The sequence below is a fragment of the Penicillium robsamsonii genome, assembly GCF_028829455.1.
Source record: "Penicillium robsamsonii strain IBT 29466 chromosome Unknown utg000003l_segment0_segment0, whole genome shotgun sequence".
NCBI lineage: Eukaryota > Fungi > Ascomycota > Eurotiomycetes > Eurotiales > Aspergillaceae > Penicillium > Penicillium robsamsonii.
The window spans coordinates 2,231,963-2,251,014 of NW_026643221.1; the positions used below are offsets into that span (position 1 = coordinate 2,231,963).

The window sequence follows — 19,052 nt, forward strand, 5'->3', positions numbered from 1 at the left end:
CTACGGATTGGAAAACAGTCCGTGAGAGGCTTCCTCATGTTGGCCGCTTGTTTTGGGTCATTATGATTGCCACTCGTTTTCATCATCCGCAGCGATTGATTTTGTCTGTTTTGGTGCTGTCCGGTCTCTGCTCCAAGTTACTTCACATATACCAACATCGATCTCTTCCCCTATACCTTTTGACCCTCTATTTTCCAACATTCTTTATCCAGGAGATCCTCCTATTCATTGCAGTATGGATTCTCTTATATACAACCTCCGGTCGGTGGTCAGTGGCCGCCGTGGTCGTTTCAGCAATTGTCGCGTGGGTGCACCTTTTCCTTAATATGATGCGCAACGATATTAACTTCTACCCTCAGGTGCATTAATTTGGCAGCAACAGCGTCGCAAGTTAGTTTCTATTCTCAAACCGGCAGCGAAATTCGATGGGATGCGGCCAGGTCCGTGGGCACGAGTCGGCAGGGAATGAATTTGATATTGAGTGGACTTGTGCCTATGGCGGCCGCAACAACAGTGATTTCGATAGCTTCATGGCTTATGGCTCAGGGGATCTGGAATCTCATGACCCGCTGGCTATGCTCCCTCCACGCACTCGGAGACGCCACGACTCTGGGCATGTTGCCAGGCCCCTCGGATCTAAGAAATCTAGTGTCGAATAGATCTCGGTTTTGGACGATAGTGGGTACTGGAATAACGATCGGACTCTGGCTGATCCGACCAGCAATCCCATATAATCATATGACGGGAGCTCTGCCCTTCACCATGCTTGGAGAACACTCTCGGGCTCGTCGCATGACCGTCGAAACATTTCCGCTGCCTGAATTGCTAGCGGAGGAATATCGAGAGCCTGCGAATGGTCACTATAAGGGATGGGCACCGAGATTGGACGACTTGGGCAACACTGCCTACGGAAATTATAAGCCAGCCTGGGCGCATGGCCCTCTTCCTGCTGCATTTGAGAGATGGATTGTGAACCCCGATTCAAACACGGCCGGAATTAGCTTGGAGGCGTCTAACTCGACCGTTCAAAGCGTATCCGAGAGAAGCGACAAAGAATCCGACTCTAAAAACCAGAACAAAACAGCAGAACCACGACACTACTTCTATAACCCCGTCCAAGATCCCATGAGGATAAGCAACCTTGACCTGGAACCACTTGGTCCTTTGCAGGAGGCTCTGAAGGACCATGCCATCCCGATCAACCACATCGTCTTTGTGTTCTTGGAAAGTGGCAGAAAGGATCTCTTCCCCCTCAAAAACGATTCTCGCTTGTATAACCAAATCCGTGATTCGTATGAATTATACGGAGAGGAGGATGAAGCCGATCTACATGACAAACTGTCCCAGCTTACCCCCGTGGCAGAGATGCTTACAGGGGAGCAGTCCGGCTTCGACTCGTCAGGTAACTCAACGAATTCTAGACTAGGTGGTCTCACCTTCGACGGGATATTGTCAGGGAGCAGTCTCTCTGCTAAATCGCGTCTTGTCAACTACTGTGGCCTCGGACCGCTCCCGGTGGACTTCATGCATGAAAATGATATCATTCCATACCAGCCATGTCTGATGCACATTATGGATCTATTTAACCAGCGCAAGAGCTCTTCTGCCTCTGGGAATTCAACCGACAGTCACCTGGAACGGGAATGGCAAACCATCTATGCGCAGTCTGTCACTGGAGAATTCCAGGCTCAGACTAAGCTTATAGATCTGCTTGGTTTCAGCCAGGCATTGTACTCGGAAAACATTGATGTGGAGGAGGCGAAATACTTCCATGAGGATATGGAAAAGATCAACTATTTCGGGTATGTTGTCAAGCAGAATGCCCCCGCAGCCGTATCTGTGTAAATACTAACTTAGTACAGTTATCCCGAAACCGAGGCCCGCCCCTACATCAAAGACATGATTGACGAAACGCTTCGTCAGAACAAGAGACTCTTCCTTTCACATTTCACCAGCACCACCCACCACCCTTGGGGCACACCCGAAGGCTGGGAACGAGAAGAATATTTCGGTGAACTCCACAAGTCACAACATGAACCCATGGATGCCTTCCTGAATGCAAACCGCTTCGTCGACACATGGCTTGGCGACTTAATGAAGATGATTGGAGAAGCCGGTATTGCCAACGAGACCTTGACAGTCTTCGTGGGAGACCAGTACGTGCATTCCCCCGCCACTGACCAACAAACCTGATATCTAACCAACGAAACAGCGGCCAAGCATTTGGAGAAGACTGCCCCATCACAGGAACCTACCACAACCCCCACATCAGCAACTTCCGCGTACCCCTAGTATTCCACCACCCCTTATTACCCCGCATGCACCTTAATGTCAACGGCAGCGCCGTATCCATCCTCCCCACAATCCTCGATCTCCTTGTGAACACCAATTCCCTCAACGCAGACGACACAGAAATCGCTCTGGATCTGATGAACGAGTACGAGGGCCAGTCCCTCATCCGGCCATACCGCACCTCGCACAATGGCCGCGAAGCCTGGAATATGGGCGTTATTAATGCCGGTGGCTCGATGCTGAGTGTTGGTTCTGCTGCAGTGCCATGGCGCCTCAACCTGCCATTGAACAATGACTTTGAGTACCGGTTCACGGACTTGAATAAAGATCCGTACGAGCTTGAGCCTGTCACGGGTTGGACTATGGGGTCGCTTGCTGCGGAGGTTCATTCCAAGCATGGGCCTGAGGCTTTTGATTGGGCTCAGAAGGCTGAGAAGGTTGGCCTTTGGTGGGTTGCGGAGCGGAAAAAGCTTTGGGATTATCGTGATCCTGATGAGTGAGGTGCTGTTTACGAGAGCGAAAAGCTGGTGTTTTGTTTTTTTCTTTTTGGTCTCTAAAGCGATTTGCATAGCATGCACTCTGGGGTGTATGTCTCTTTTTTTTTCTTAACCAGCTCACTGCTGGCTACCCAGTGTCTATTGAATGTGTATAATATTCGGGCTTAGTAGACCCGCTGAATACAAGCAAGATATGATGTGCACCGTTTTGATAGTCCTATCGATTCTAGGGCAGCTATGGTGGCACTGAACAATCAGCACGTCAGACCAGTGACTGCCTACTGCTTCATCAGTTAATATACCACATCCATGGATGTATGTGGCGTCAATAGGAATCAGTACGGCAGTGCGCCAAGGCGGTAAGCCCCGGAAATGCAGATCGTCCTTTCAAAGTGCCAAGTCAGGGAGAAGTTTCAAATACACTTAGGCACACCCAGGATTCGGAGAATTATGCTTATGTGACTGAAATTGGAGAGCATTGGGAGTCAAATGCTAACAGCTTTACGTTTGATTCGTTGGCCCTACGGAGTATAAGCGGTGACATTATTACCGACAGCCGAAAAGGGCTGACGAGGCCTCATGGGTTTTGCGATCCACACGATGATCATGCATCTTGGCGGAAATAAAGCACCACAATTTCTACGTTTCACCCCTTCACTGCGTTAGAGAGGGTCCAATTATAATCATATTGGCTTGGCCCTTCAGCCCCTGCCATTGGTCCATGGGATTCAGTGCCTCCTTCGATCCGCACATATCTTGCCTTGTCTAGACCCCCGACAATGGTCCCCTTTCCTTTTCTCTTCTTCATGACTTCCCTACACCACGCTCTTTAAAGAATGCTGTTTCTGAGCGTTTCATTGCTGCTATGGCTGTGCCAAGCCGCGCTGGCGCAATATTCTAGCGATGACCTCATGTCGTTCGTTACGGTATGTGTCCCATATCCCGCAATTTAATCCCGCTGACACCGCGTTTTCCAGCTCCCCGATGTTCGGGCAGTGAAATTCAATGTCCAGAACAAGAACCGCGAGCGGCTTAGCCCCGGTTACTGGTTCGTCGCTCCTTACCTACACATGGGCCCCGACCCACCGTCGACCTTGTACGAGCAATATCAGATCGGTCCCCATATCTACGATGGAGAAGGAGTGCGTCTACACCAATCCCCTCTATACAGACCCCGACGGCTGACCATATTTCGGTATAATAGCGCCTCATCTGGACTGGCTCGCAACAATTCGACAACCGAAACGTCTTCGATTTCAAAGTCGTCAACAGTCTGGGCCCTGACCCACAGCTTTCGATGATCTTGCAATCCTCGTGGGATTCGAAAGTAGACACTGGGTATGGACTGGTCTTGACCAAGGATTATCGAGTCGAACGAAAGATTCCTCTGCGGGCGGATCTCGGCATTTTTGACATCCACGAATTCAACATCCTAGACGACGGTAAAACTGCGCTGGTCACGATCTATCTTTCTCATGAGATTACCCTAGAGGAATTCGGTCGCCCGAAAGAGTCTACTTGGCTTGAGACTGGCGGGTATGCTGAGATTGATATGAACACTGCCGAAATTATCCAGTCGTGGGACTCTTTTGATCGCGTTCCTATGCCGGAGACTGTTCATTACACCGCCTATTCTCCGGCAGAGGGACTTCCTGGCTGGGATTATCTGCACATAAACTCGGTTGACAAGAATGAAATTGGAGACTACTTGATCTCCGCGCGGTTTACGAACACTATCTACCTCATCTCCTGCATGGATGGAAACATCATGTGGCGATTGGGTGGAAAATATAGTGATTTCAAGCAAGATTTCACCTTTTCGAAGCAGCACGACGCGAAGTTCATAGAATCAAATGGGACACACCATGTTATCTCTTTTTTGAACAACGCCTCGGACGAGGAGTTCAACGAGGAAAATATGTCATCGGTTCTATTTGTCGAGTTGGATACCAGCATACAGCCTATGACCGCTAAAGTCATCCGGCGCTACAACCGCCCCGATCACCAGCTGTCGAGACTCCGAGGCAATGCCCAGCTGCTTCCGAATGACAATGTATTCACCTGCTGGAGCAAAGAGGGCTATATTTCCGAACATGGTGCCGATGGAGAAGTATTGATGACTGCCAACTTCACCTCCTCCCGCTATTCATCCTACCGCGGATACAAATTCGAATTCGTCGGTCGACCCACGGCCCCGCCAGATATGGTGGCGTCTGTCTACGGCACCGATGAGACCAACATGGTCACCACTTTCTGGGTCAGCTGGAATGGCGCAACTGATGTCGCAGAATGGAAATTCTATGCGCAAGCCTCCGAATTCGACGACCCTGTCTTTATTGGCAAGACCCCCCGATCCGATTTCGAAACCATGTACATTGCCCGCGGATACCTAGACTGGGTATCTGCCGAGGCAGTAGATGCCAATGGCACCGTCCTAGGCAGGTCTGAAATGCACCGAAGCAAGTTCCCCGACTGGAAGTCTGTTGGATACAGAGGGAAGTCAAGCACACCCAGTCCGGTTGACCCATCTACCGTCTCCCAATCAAGCGATAGCGCAGCAGAAGACAATACGGTTGTTGAGTCTGACCACGCGTCATCGAAGGCAGCCGATACCCAAACCCAGAAGACCATCCAAGTCCTCAAGCATACATACGATGCTATCCGCAATATTAGCGGTATCTTCTCTTTTGTTTTGCTTCTTTGTCTGTTTGCTGGCGTTATGGCAAGCTATCTGGTCATCCGTGGCTGGAGGGTCCGTCTCTACCAGCGTGTTCGCACGGAAGACGGGTTCCCAGGTGAGCGGGCACATCTCGCATCTTCGCATGAGGATTAATTTTGGCTTTGGTCAAAAGCATCGAGTGCTATTTGCATTATCTGTGGGAGTTTTTGTACATTAATTTCCGGGTCCTTGGAATCTAGTCCAATGTGTATATAGTACTGGTAACTGGTTTCATCGACCCGACATACGAAGCAGCTTTTGAGAGAAGTGTTTAACATGTTAACGCAGTTGAGATAATCGGCATGAGGTTGGCTTCTCAATGGCATGTATACTCAGTGGAAGTTACTCGACTCATATTTTTACCTCATACCCAACCGTCGGCGACCTCCGAGCATGAGTGCTGATCTGATTGGCCAAGTCACCTAGATACGCTAGTGTCGTCTATTTTTCAATCCTCCCTTGCCTACTACTTTAATCCTAACATCTTAAATTTTTCAAATCTTTATCGTTCTCCCTTTCACCAATGACAGCGACCCCCATGCAAGCATTAAAGCCCAACTAGGGTCAGTTATCATACTGGCTGTGAAACATGACTTTGGAATCTTCTCCCGGGTTATCCCCTAATGCCAGCATATAAAGCCTGATATTTCTTGAACCCCCAAAATCCCCGGGGAGGGAATCTGAGATCTAGGCCTTGGAAAGCATCAACGCGACCCTGTACGGGTTGGGCTTTTGGAGGGACTACATATAACCGCGATAGCGGTGTACTCGAACTTGATGCAATTCTTCCGATAGTGATGCAAACAGCTCTGACATCGCTAACCGAAGCTGCCCAAGGTGATACGAACCTAAAGATAGGGAACCCCTCATGAGGGGTATCCCCGTGAGGGGAATAGTGACTGTATCTCTGAGCGTCATGATTCCAGTCCGGAGCCTGGAGTCCGCATCTCGCAGACACTGAGCCTATGTGTTGCCTCAATTTGCAGGTTGTCACACAATATATCTTTCAAATATCTCAATTGAGACCGGTTTACTCCAATTGGAAAGGCCGTAGTAAAGCGGTACCCCATGTTGCGGCCCACAAATCTTACTTGATAATAACTGAAAATGTCCCTGCCCGCACGGAATTCCCGGTACAGGTCTCGGGAATAAATGTGGCAACATTCCCGAGAAAATTATTCCCGATGATTTTTTTCCCGTTATTCTAGATGTCGGACAGGTTCAAATAATTTTTTGCTCTGTTGTTTTTGTTTCTTTTTAAAGCTCAACCTTGGAAACCCCGTTTTGTTGTGTTCGATCAATTTCACAAATATCCACAATGCCCTCAACAAGCTTATGCCAAGATGAGGCATGCCCTCCATACAGCCTTATGGATGACTATAGCGAAGGAGCTCACCCACAAATCCTTGAAGCTCTGTTGCGAACAAACTCTACTCAACAAGTCACCTATGGAAATGATGAATACAGCATTTGTGCCCGGCAATTGATCCGAAACAAGATCGGTTGTGAGGAGGACGAGGCAGATATCTTCTTCGTTCCCAGCGGAACCTCTGCAAACCTCATTTCAATCGCTAGTTGCCTAAGGCCTTATGAGGCTGTAATTACTCTGGACTCGGGTCACATTGCCTCCAAAGAGGCAGGTGCGATCGAGGCAACCGGTCACAAACTTATCCTCGTGCCTGCAGTGGACGGCAAGATGACGCCCACCAATCTCCAAAAGGCGCTCCAGCAAAATCAATTTTACCCTCATATGGCCAAACCCCGCCTACTTTATATCTCAAATGCCTCCGAGACTGGCACTGTCTACACGAAACGTGAGCTGAGCAGCCTCTCTGCTATTTGCAAACAATCAAATCTCCTACTTTTCATGGATGGAGCACGAATTGGCACAGCAATTTGCTCCAGGAAGAACGATCTCACTCTACGGGAGATCTTCGACATGACCGATATTTTCTGGATCGGTGGCACCAAAGCCGGTGCTCTGATGGGAGAGGCAATCGTTGTCAAGAAGCCGCTGGCCGATGGTTTTGTTTTCCACCTCAAACAGCATGGCGCTTTGCTGGCCAAGGGCCGTATTCTTGGAGTTCAGTTCATGGAGCTCTTCCAATCAGACTTATTCTTCGCACTGGCCACGCATGCCAATGAGATGGCCCAAAAGATCTCAACCAACTTTGAGGAGTTGGGTTATAAGTTGGCTGCGGATACCGAGACAAACCAGGTGTTCGTTATCCTTCCTCAAGAATTGATTCGGAGGCTGCAGGACAGATTCCGATTCTATGTTTGGGAACAACTTGATGATGGAAACTCCGTGATTCGGCTTGTGACGTCCTGGGCCACGGATGAGCTGGAAATTGCCAAGTTCAATGCGTGGGTGCAACATTGGACAGTGGCAACCAACATTTGAAGTGGTTCCCCGTCCATTTATTGTTATCCACGGGGATTTGTTATCACCATAGAGACACCCAACATTAATATAATAATAAGAAGTTAAAGATCATATCAAAATTCTTCATAGATCTAATCGAGTCAGCTGATCGCGCTAACCACATTCGGATACTAGGATATCCGTGTAACTCTTGCGCCTTCAGACGTGCGTCCAACTGTTCAATTAATCAATTAATCAACATAAATGGTTGAAATTGGTGCAGTTGCGCTCCTACATTGATCCGATGGCTTGAGTTTGTCTTAATATTCCCCACGATATTCCGTACTTGACAGCCACTTTTTTTACGGCCCACTCCACTCTTCCCCGTATGTACACTCAATGAGGCTGTCAATATCGTGTGATGCTTGTCGGTAAGTTTCGGTCGGAAATATTAGTCTTATAATCTTATCTGATCTTTTGCTGCAGGCAAGCAAAAGTCAAATGCGTTCATGAAGGGCAACCGCCCTGTCAACGTTGCTTGAAGACCAAGAACCAAGGATGTAATTTGACAGATCCCCGCGCCTCAAGGCAGAAGGCACGGAGAAATACTGTCTCATCCAAAACCCCAAGAAAACGAAAGGCATCATCCATCCTATCTCCGGGGATTGGAGATGCTGAAAGAAGCACCACGGAGGATGTTCCCGTAGCTCAAGACCCATCGAAAGATCCCATCACAGCGCTGTCGCCGGCAATCGTCATCAGCGCAGTGGAAACCTACAGAAAAAAGTTCCCAATCACCAATTTTCTTCATTACCCGTCTTTAATTTCTGACATATCATCCAACGCCCACTCGGTGGACTCCGTCTTTGTGGCTTCTGTCCTTTCCTTATGCGTGCGGTTCATGAACAGCGATGAACTCGAAGGAGAAGAAATATATGCCAACTATGCACGCAAAAATCTTGCCCAGCGCGTGCTTGAGGCCCCCTCGCTTTATCTTGCCCAATCCCTTGTGATGCTCTCATTTTATGAGTGGGGCACTGGGCGACCATATCAAGCTTGGATGTATAGCGGTATGTATCGAATCCCCAGCTTGTCGTAGAGCACTAGCTGACAAGTATTAGGCATGGCGACATACATGATCCAATCCCTTCTAAAAATGGCAGATGATAGCATGGAGCACAATCCACAAGAGTTCCACGCATCCCAAACACAATATGAACAGCTGGTCCGAACCTATTGGTGCTGCTTTGCGCAAGACTGCGAGCTGAGCTCTGGAGCCCGTCAGCACTTTGCGCTATCATTCTCCCAGATCTCGGTTCCTCTCCCTATCAGTGATCGGGACTTCACGTTTAATCATACGCCAGCCAGCAGGTTGATGCCTGCTGATATGAATAAAAACTGCTTGCTAGCAAAGGATCTTACGATCGAGCATGGCCTCACGATTGTCACTCGAGGATTCGACATATTCGTACGAATCCTAAGGTTTGCGAACGAACACCGACGAGCACTGGCTTCTTTGTCTTTAAACGACCCAGCTACATCCCCACTCCTCTTGACTTGGCGGGTCCTCAAGGAGGAACTGGATGAATGGAGGTTTCTTCAGGATGTAACGGTTCGGTTCCCAGCTACCAGCGTTCAGTCGCACGTGGCTCTCGGGTATGGGGAGCTGTTTGCGTACATTAATCTGGTTTACTGCATGGGGTATTTACTTTTGTTTGGCATATTCCAAGCAACGATACTAACACCACTTCTTTTAGCATCCTTTTTCTCCACAGAGATCGCTTTTTATCCAGCCTCAAACCCCATTCCGACGTTTTTCACGACATAAATGATAACGCGCAAGGCGAACCCGATACAATTAAACAGCTATTCGAAGCCGCTCAGCACATTGGAGGTATCCTTAATGCACTAGACGCCTCGGGTGCACCTGTCATGTCACCATATTCTGGCTTCAGCGTCTTTGTCGCTGCTCACATCAACATGTATGGAACAATTGCACCACAGCGATATCCCGGCGGCCTCGAACGTGCGGAAGAAGAAAAGAGTCGAAATCTTGACTACCTCGAGCGACTAAGTAAACTCTGGCCCGTTGGTCGCAGCTGGGTGAATATTTCGGACCTTTAACCAAACACCACAGCTAACAATAATCAGTGGCGAACGGTCCAAGAAGCAAATCGATTCTACGAAATAGTTAAGAATAACCAAGCCCACTCCGAGTCTGGAATTCACAGCCCCAGGAGATTCACCTTGGCAGGTACCCTGGATGAATATGGTGACATCCGATCTCGTCCGAGCAGAGACGCGTATGCGACTCGGGCACGAACCTCTGAATCCCGTGATACCCACAACTCTCATGCCCGTGGAGGAACTTCATCGTCGCCTGGTCTTGGTGGTGAAACCAACTTTCTTGCCAGGGAGAATGCTGCGTTTGGTGGTCATCATGACTTTGAAACTGATATGTTTCAATGGCCATTTATTGATGGATCATGGTCCCTTGGGTTTGATGCGGGATTGGATGGGTTGTGGTATAACTCGGGGTTGTTTGACCCAAATCCGTCTCTTAGATGATGATGCTCTTCCTTTTGTTTGGGTGGATATGTCGCTAGGACATTTGTTGCTTTACGAATCCCCTAAAAAACCCCCATTTTAGCATCACGTCGCTGGGCTTTATACTTTCTCACGGTAGATATATATCGCCAGGATTTGTTGGCTTTTTGCCTCTCGAAATTTCCACAAAGGAATAGCACTGCAGTTATGCCTATTAAGTAAAGATTTGAACGAATTTCAATCAAATTTGGAAAAGGCTACAAGTTTTCATTCAAATATTTCAAGGTTGTATATTACATGATTGATAGAACCTGCTCATAAGACTATGATGGCAAGCCTTTCCATCAACCATTCCAATGGTCGAGCAGTAACTCGGCTACATCTTCCTTGGTCTAGTGGTGATGATTTCCGCTTGTCATTAATACCGATAAGCGCGGGAGACCGGGGTTCGATTCCCCGAGGGAGAGATTTCTTTTTGGTTTTATTTTTATTTTGTTTAAGAGATTTTTTTATCCATGTTCCATTGTTCCCATAATAATCGTGGGAGAAGGAAACCATATACGAGGCGCATCTTGACTTACCACCAGTACATATCACACCCCGCAGCTAATGATTTCATAGATAATTATCTAAACGTTAAGGTTAAATGCAACCTTCCGTGCGATCCTATCAAGACGCGCACCCATATAATTACATTTGCACTGACACGGGTCCTTCTTAAGAGCCAACACTACATGGACCAAGTCATGCTCCATGGTAACGAACACGTTCTCGAACTTGTAACGACCATTCTCCTCACGGCACCAAAAGGTAGTATTCCGACGAATAATATCGCTATCCGGAGCATCGGAAACCATACAAAGTGCAATGTCTATGATCCGATCCGCCTGAGCAGACAGCTTTACTACCGCCCGAGAGACATCTATGTGGCGCTCCGCTCCTCGACCATCTGGATCGTGCTGGAGAATATGGGACTGGGCATCCAATTTGTCTCTGAAGCTGCGGCACTCGTGCTGGAGCTTGTCTTGCCAGGATGAGAATACTGGAGGCATGGTTGCGGTGGGTACTGGAGCATATATTCGAGTAGACGAGGGACTTGGGGGTGTATTTATATCAATATGGTTATTTATATGGTTGGTTGGGCGAGGGTGTCCTCTCAAAGAAGAGAAAGGAAGCCGCGAAGACCGTTGTTTGGCCTTTGACCTGGGGATACAAAGGGCGTACACAACAAAGACCTAATATTGTTTGTCTTCTAAGGTTAGTTGATAGGCAAAGACGATCAATTATGAGTGGCAAGATAGACGTAGACCCGCAACAGTATATGCAGGTAAAACAAGAGGAAGAAAGAAGACAGAACGAAAATTCATTACAGTAATTAATGATGGTGGGTATATAACATTGAGAAATTTGACAAGGACATCCCCCGTTAAGACGTTTCCACGGTCTGTGACACAGCCACCGTCTTCCTGATGCCGTCTTGGTTGTAGATCGACTCACCAGCCTCCGGGGGACCAGCAAATGAAATAAGATGGCTCTGGTCACCAAAGTTTGTCATCTTGTCCCAGTCAGCAGCAACATTCGAAGCCGGGGCTGACTTTCTATCACTCAACGGGTGGGTAGAGCCGCCGTTCTCGTAGTATTTTTGCGACGAGTAGTTCTTCTTGTAATAGGCCAACATGACATTGAGGACAGGTAGACAGGCACAGATCAATCCGAATCCTCCCTCGGCATTACTATTAGGCGTTAGAACAAGGAAAAAAAAAAGATCAACAGGGGAAGCGGGGATATGACATACCCGGATAAGATGACAGTGATGAACATGATGCTCTCATCCCTTGAGCCTTTCAACACGATAACCAACCGGTAAAGACTGAACGCGGTGGCCAGTCCACCGGCACCAAGTATGCCTATCACGCGGAGCTTTCGATTGCGTGACATTTGTAAAGACCAAGTCAATGGCAGTGGGAGAATAAGGATGATGAGGTCACTGACGACACTAATCACGGAGTCGGCGATGAGGGCGGCGGTCTGGTCGAGGCAGCTTCCCTTCACCTGGTCACCGAGCCAGTATCTGGGGATGGGGTTACACATGCAAATCTTGACGATCAGAGCGACAATGTAGTAGCAGCATAAGCAGCCGAGGAAGATATAGATGAACCAGACTTTGCCGCGGTAGGGGGAGAAGATGCGGGTGAGGATAGCTAGGAGGGCGATTTTGACGAAGAGCGCCATCGGACAGTAGAGAATGGTCGCAATATAGCAGAACTTTCTGAACGCTATTTGCTGCTTGGGGCTGAGCTCGTTCATGTAGTATCCTCCGCCATGTTGGCTGACTGGTAGAGTATGTAAGTATATAGTCGGTTGCACGTGGGAAGTCTAGCACCTACGGACAATGCCGATTGCACAATATCCCATAAACAGGAGCTGTATCAAGTCAGTTTTGGCCAATCAAGCGTATTGTATCTTGCTCAACATACCCAAGATATCAGACAGGCATCTAAAGAATGGTTAGCAAAATTCTCGAACAGTGTATGGGTACAAGGGGCAAACTCACAATCTTCAACTCCTAGGGATTGCTTGAATCGAAACCGGGTATAGAATCGCAACGCCACGAATATAGTCACGATTGGAATACATACATATTGTGTGACGAAATTGATAGTATGCAAGACATCCGTGGGGTTCTCGACAGTCATGATGGGCTTGAAGTTGAAGTCCCCCCTTTACAATGTAAAGTAGCGGGGAATGGACCAGATAAAGAGGTTCACATCGTGAAAATGAGGATAGACAGGAAGACGATCTCCAGTGGAGACTTTAAAGCTCTCGCACCACTGCTCTACAATGTACTATGTAATACCTAGTGGCGCGGGATCTGTGACGGCGATGATTGACCAAGGAGATGCGTTTGACCCCACCGCTCTGCGTTTCTCAACCGAGAATTTAGAAATGGTTTGAGATTTCTATGAATAACGCTAGCTATGACTACTCCACCCGGTTAGCCAGGCAAATAATATCCATTTTGTCTCGTATTTGTCGCCACTAACGCCGTTGGTGTACCAGATAAAATGGGTAGTTAAACCCTATATTGACTAGCCGAGGCACTATGACAGCTTTTGATAACAACGCCTTTAGTTAATGATCGACCGTGGGCTGAAAAGGGGTCGTGTTGTTTTTTTTCTTCTTTCCTTCTATAATCCCCGTCCGAAATAATTCATTCGTAAATCGACATAGAAAAAAAAAAAAAGAAACATGACTATCCACTACTTGGACGGCAAATATTCCGATCTCTTCAAACCCTTGACTATTTCCAATGGCAACATTACCCTCGAACATCGTGTCGTCCATGCGCCTTTGACCCGCAACCGTGGAGAGCCATTGAATCCGACGAGCACCCCGGATCATCCCAATCGTGTTTGGGTTCCTGGAGATGCGGTTGTGGAGTATTATTCCCAGCGTGCAACCCAAGGTGGCTTGATAATTTCGGAAGGCATTCCACCATCGCTCGAGGTAAGCATCAAACCCAAATTTTAACGGAACCGATCCTATTTAGGACAATCGGCTGTTTTGAATTACTCGCCTAATTATAATTTGAAACTTTAATTTTAATTTTATTTTTCTAGAGCAATGGAATGCCCGGAGTACCCGGGTTGTTCAACTCCGAACAAGCCGCAGGATGGAAACGAGTCGTGGATGCCGTTCACGCCAAGGGAGGCATTATCTTCTGCCAGCTGTGGCACGCTGGCCGTGCAACAATCCCTCAAATGACCGGATCGCCCGCAGTTTGCCCCTCGGCCTCTGTGTGGGATTCCCCGACGGAATGTTATTCGCACCCGCCTGTCGGGTCCACTGAGCCCGTCCCATACGCCAATCATCCGCCTGTCGAAATGACAGTGGATCATATCAAGCAAACTATCGATGATTATTGTATTGCCGCTAAGACTGCTATGGATATTGGATTTGATGGTGTTGAGATCCATGGCGGAAATGGTTACCTGCCGGAACAATTTTTGAGTTCCAACATCAACAAGCGTGAGGATGCTTACGGCGGTACTCCAGAGAAGCGCTGTCAGTTTGTGTTTGAATTGATGGAGCAGGTGGCCCAGACCATTGGTGAGCACAATCTCGCTATCAGATTGTCGCCGTTTGGTATGTTCAATCAAGCACGCGGCGAACAGCGTGTTGAGACTTGGACTCACCTGTGTGAGGGTCTGAAGAAGACTCTTCCGTCACTGTCGTATGTCAGCTTTATTGAGCCGGTATGTTTTTTTTTTATATATATATATATATATATTTGGTTTCCATATGGCACACTACTAACCTGCTTAGCGTTTCGAACAAATCTTTGGCGCCGAAGAAAAGGATAAGTTCCTTGAGAGCTGGGGTCTGCTGGATGTGACCCTGGATCGTTTCCGCCAGATATTTGGTTCCACTCCGTTCTTCTCCGCCGGTGGATGGGACGACCAAAACTCCTGGGGAGTGGTGGAATCGGGTAAATACGATGCTCTGTTGTATGGTCGATACTTTACCAGCAACCCAGATCTGGTGCACAGACTGAAGGAAAAGATCCCCATGGCTCCATATGACCGAACTCGATTTTATGGACCATTTGAGGATACGACTTTCCATTACACGGATTATCCTACTGTGGATCAGTAGGTTCATAGTACATAGTTATGCATCCATAGATATGATATTTTAGTTATGCACAGTAGATCCGCTTGATATGATATTTTGAAGTATCAAACCTTGGAACGTTGAAACGTGAAAAGATCAGAGTCCAGACTCTGCCAATGATCCATGGTTCAACAGCTCCCGGAATTCCCCAAAATAAAACATGACATAAATGAACGGCTCTACAATTTGATAATCTCGGGGTGCTCGGGGAACAGCCCCGGGGGTTGCCGTGATTGAGATCGTCCAAAACCCCACCGAGAAAAAAGTCCAAAGATATCTCAAAAACTGGTGTCAATAGAATATGCATCCGACATATTGCTCAAAAACTATTAGAACCTTAGGGGGTACGGACTTTGACTTGATACCCCCACATTGGGAAATGTCATCCACTTCCCACGTCCTCACTATCTATCAATGAGAAGGGACGGCACAGAAAGCAGGGAAGCGATTTTAAGGGTCCATCCCATCACACAGCCCCTTTACCTCTGTTTGCCGCTAGCCGATGCCGATGCCGATGTACCTTGTACTCCGCACAAATATCGTATTTGTCGATCATTGCGTATCGTTTATCGCCGGGAGGCGCACCCGTGGGACGCATGTGATTGAAATACACCGATACCGTTTTTAGCACCTCGTAGGGATCCGATGGCCTTCGTTCGAATATTATCATAGCGTTTCCACTCAATCGATATATCCTTTAAGACAAGCTGGACAAGGCCGAAAGAATAAGCACGCTGTTGCCTACGACTTACTAGACTGAAAGGGAATTAGTGGATTGGACCAAGGGCACGAGCGGACTTCTTTGATATCAGGCCCGTCATGAAATATCATTTGTGACAGGAAACCATATCAAGGTGACTGAAGTCTATGTTGCGAGATAACACGTGGCTGCGACGATGATTTGCTTTCGCATCCCAGGTCGCACTTCTTGTTTTGATTTGATCTCTCCATCTATTTAGGTCAATCGCAAATCACGCTCACAGGCCACTCAATCCATGGATGGAATTCAACTCCCAGAGACTCCCGAATTCCTGTGATAACATGTCGATCCCAAGCGATCATAAGCCATGAGGATCTCATGAACTTCAACAGAATACACCAATAAGCAAGGACAATCAATGAGAGTGGCTCCTTCTCCTCAAGAAGACCGATGAATCTCTCCGGCCGCCTATATATCCATCCAACGACAAAGGGCATCAAGAAAACACCGTCCTTCCCAGCGCTTCGACACTGGTATGCTTCCTCAAACGTTTCGAGCAAGTTCTCAAGGGCATCGACGTCGATCTGACCCATGGAATTCCCGTCAGTCTGCGTTTCGATATAATGTCGAAGCTCCTTAATATGAGACTGATGTTCCCGGAGCTCATCTTGTAACAACGGGCTAACACCTTGAATAGCAGGATCCGGTTGAATTTCCAAGACCCCGGTGAAGATTTTGTCATGGCTAGACATCAAAATCGATCTCACTCCCCTCATAAGAACGAGCCATTCAGCCTTCCCCGTCTCACTGAACACGAGGTATTCACCAGGTTTTGGACCGTGTGCGAAATAGACAAAACATATCAGCACTGTTGACATGTAGATTGACTGACAGTTCTCCGAGTCAAGACTCGATAGAATAGCCGACACAGATCGAATGCCAAATGTGAAGTGCTCATCTGCCTGCATCACATACTGGTCTCGTACCTCGGGGTGGAGATAGCCCAGATGCAAGGCTGCCAGCGCCAATATGAGGTGGAAGATGGAGGGTGAGGAGAATCCCCATTGTGGCAGGTGAGTTTGCCAAATGCGATTGTGGTCGGTGGTTTCGTCCGCTAGGGTGCGGTATGTCTCTGTGACAAAGTGGTGGAAGAGTCGTAGGTCGGCGAATGAGAGGGTATCTTGAGTCTGTGATAAGACGCTGGAGCTTTTGCAGTGGACTTCCGTCGTGACTGTTTGCGAAGATGGCTGCCCTGTTTCATGCTTGGGCCTGCATTCCGCAGATTGGTATTTAGAAGGCTTGAATCGAAGCCGTGGTTTTGGAGACTTGGATGGGGATGGCGCTGAAGAGAATAAAGTTGATGATATAGTTGATGTCGAGAGGAAGTCGCACTCAATAGCATGATGGATGCATTTGGAGCATGCTGGCTTCTTTTCGTCACACTGTAGATTATTAGTGGGGTCTGCCTAAAAGCTTTCACTCTCTATCCAGTCTAATCGTCCTCCAAAATAATTGAATGACTGGAGAGTACTCTCCTCTCTATATATCTCATTTTACTGGTAGCGGTAGCTTGTGAAAGACAACCCGACTCAGGGACGGGTTGGAAAGCACTCACTTTTATTCGCCGTCTCTTACAATTTCCGCATCCCGAGCGAGATTTGTGATGAGATTTTCGAGGTCGGATCGCGACCTGTGTGTTTTCCATGACTAGGCCCTGTAGAGTGCATTGGCTTTAATTTCGATCGTGAATTCCAGAATATGACGTAATGGTTTAGAGATAAAACACACGTGACCCTGGAGTATATACCAAAATGAGGATGTAAAAGTGAATAAAGAGAGCTAGGGCATAGGGGGAAGCGGAAGACACAAGTGAAGGAGAAAAAATTGTCAAGAATAATTGGCTCCAGTGCTCCTGACCCTAAACTCAAAGCTGAAACGCTCTCTTTTGATGTCTGCCTAAAGACCCTCATGTTCTTGAAAGTTGGGAGTGCTCAGCATTAAGAAAACCAAAGGAAAGAGAAACAGGAATAGACAGCTGCTTATGTGTTCTTAGTAGGTGGTTTAGTAGTTTCTTCTTAGATACCTTCGCAGGTATTTCCAAGGTTTGTCTATATGTTTAGGTAGAATAATCATACAAAATATACAGCCTGTGCTGGCACAGTGGCGGCGAATCCACTACCGGAATATGTAGGAAAACTCTATTTAAACAACTAGAAAAAAGAACAAAAATAGTCTTGCAGCACGTTCGACCGAAGACCGGATCAAGAGCTGTATGAAAGAAAGAAGCACCCCTGTCTGGTCCCCGTATGAACCCCGTATGAACCCCGTCTGGTCCCCGTCTGGTTCCCGTCTGATCCTTGTCCAATCCCTGATTCCACCCATAGTATGTCCCCGTCTGGACCGGATCGGGAAACTCCCCTGGCCATCTTTTCTGGATTCCGTCATTCACTAATGCAACCTCATCTTGGTCGGCGAAGATACCATGTTGGTTGAAGAGACAGATTTGATCATAAACCCAGGTTCGAGCATAGCAACCATCATTGTCAATCTCGTACTTGTGCCGGTTGTTTGCAACGATGATCTCGTGGATATTCCCTACCGTGAATCCGGGGTTCACACCCAAAACGAAGGTCAATTGCCCATTGAGGGGGACCAGGGTTGTTCTCTTTTGAAACACGATATTGGCTTTGGACCCATTTTCAAGGACAGTGGTGTCACGGTCATAGGTTGATTGACAATGCAGCCTTATCGCCGTCATGTTTTCCTCGGATGTGGACAGAAAAAAGGTCCACCTGTTTGGGCTATTGAGTCTGTAGGGTCTCAGGCATATGGCTCGAATGCACTCGATTGGCTGGTGCAAGATTTCGAATTGGTCTTCCTCGGGTTCGAACTTGATTGGGTCCCATTCGGGGTTGAGGATGGCGTCTGGCTTTGTTAGATCTTTTTGTTGGCATGGACGCGGATGGCATACTGCAGATATAATTGGTAATTAGCATGTTCGGTATTGAGTACAAAGGTGGAGAGAGATGAAGAGGAGGGAATGCTGAATGCTTGGCTCTGGTAGATATGACTGGAGAGATGGTAGGAGATCAAGGAGAAACGAGAGCGGAATGGGACATCTTGAGACAGTGTTTTGTTGCTTAACGTTCTCTCTGTCTGATCTCTCTCGATATGACGCTCTATAGTTCTAATTTCCACATCTTTTGTTTGCATTTTACAGTCAATTTAAACTCTTTTTCGAACAATTTTACTGTCTCT

At 47.7% G+C, this 19,052-nt stretch overlaps 8 protein-coding genes across 8 annotated transcripts; 5 read left to right on the forward strand and 3 right to left on the reverse strand.

Moving 5' to 3' along the window:
- Positions 1-62: 62 nt before the first annotated feature.
- On the forward strand, positions 63-2,792 carry N7447_005568 (uncharacterized protein; the record flags this gene model as incomplete). The annotated part of the gene is made up of 4 exons (XM_057229830.1): positions 63-304; positions 360-1,802; positions 1,863-2,156; positions 2,213-2,792. 4 exons carry the CDS (start codon positions 63-65, stop codon positions 2,790-2,792), a joined length of 2,559 nt encoding a protein of 852 aa, XP_057084920.1.
- An 833-nt stretch (positions 2,793-3,625) lies between these two features.
- Positions 3,626-5,622, forward strand: N7447_005569 (uncharacterized protein; the record flags this gene model as incomplete). The annotated part of the gene is made up of 3 exons (XM_057229831.1): positions 3,626-3,715; positions 3,767-3,931; positions 3,994-5,622. The coding sequence occupies 3 exons, from the start codon at positions 3,626-3,628 to the stop codon at positions 5,620-5,622; spliced, it is 1,884 nt and encodes a 627-aa protein (XP_057084921.1).
- A 1,204-nt stretch (positions 5,623-6,826) lies between these two features.
- N7447_005570 (threonine aldolase family protein) lies at positions 6,827-7,912 on the forward strand (the record flags this gene model as incomplete). Its single annotated transcript, XM_057229832.1, has 1 exon — positions 6,827-7,912. One exon carries the CDS (start codon positions 6,827-6,829, stop codon positions 7,910-7,912), a length of 1,086 nt encoding a protein of 361 aa, XP_057084922.1.
- Positions 7,913-8,272: 360 nt separating this feature from the next.
- Positions 8,273-10,441, forward strand: N7447_005571 (transcription factor domain-containing protein; the record flags this gene model as incomplete). Its single annotated transcript, XM_057229833.1, has 5 exons — positions 8,273-8,304; positions 8,360-8,943; positions 8,995-9,574; positions 9,631-9,976; positions 10,025-10,441. The coding sequence occupies 5 exons, from the start codon at positions 8,273-8,275 to the stop codon at positions 10,439-10,441; spliced, it is 1,959 nt and encodes a 652-aa protein (XP_057084923.1).
- Positions 10,442-11,049: 608 nt separating this feature from the next.
- N7447_005572 (uncharacterized protein) lies at positions 11,050-11,472 on the reverse strand (the record flags this gene model as incomplete). The annotated part of the gene is made up of 1 exon (XM_057229834.1): positions 11,050-11,472. One exon carries the CDS (start codon positions 11,470-11,472, stop codon positions 11,050-11,052), a length of 423 nt encoding a protein of 140 aa, XP_057084924.1.
- A 374-nt stretch (positions 11,473-11,846) lies between these two features.
- On the reverse strand, positions 11,847-13,116 carry N7447_005573 (uncharacterized protein; the record flags this gene model as incomplete). Its single annotated transcript, XM_057229835.1, has 5 exons — positions 11,847-12,153; positions 12,216-12,753; positions 12,808-12,844; positions 12,898-12,917; positions 12,975-13,116. 5 exons carry the CDS (start codon positions 13,114-13,116, stop codon positions 11,847-11,849), a joined length of 1,044 nt encoding a protein of 347 aa, XP_057084925.1.
- Positions 13,117-13,669: 553 nt separating this feature from the next.
- Positions 13,670-15,076, forward strand: N7447_005574 (alkene reductase; the record flags this gene model as incomplete). The annotated part of the gene is made up of 3 exons (XM_057229836.1): positions 13,670-13,927; positions 14,041-14,676; positions 14,747-15,076. The coding sequence occupies 3 exons, from the start codon at positions 13,670-13,672 to the stop codon at positions 15,074-15,076; spliced, it is 1,224 nt and encodes a 407-aa protein (XP_057084926.1).
- A 978-nt stretch (positions 15,077-16,054) lies between these two features.
- N7447_005575 (uncharacterized protein) lies at positions 16,055-18,762 on the reverse strand (the record flags this gene model as incomplete). Its single annotated transcript, XM_057229837.1, has 3 exons — positions 16,055-17,236; positions 17,430-17,484; positions 18,173-18,762. Coding segments are annotated over 3 exons (1,827 nt in total), but the record flags the coding sequence as incomplete, so codon positions are not given.
- Positions 18,763-19,052: the final 290 nt, after the last annotated feature.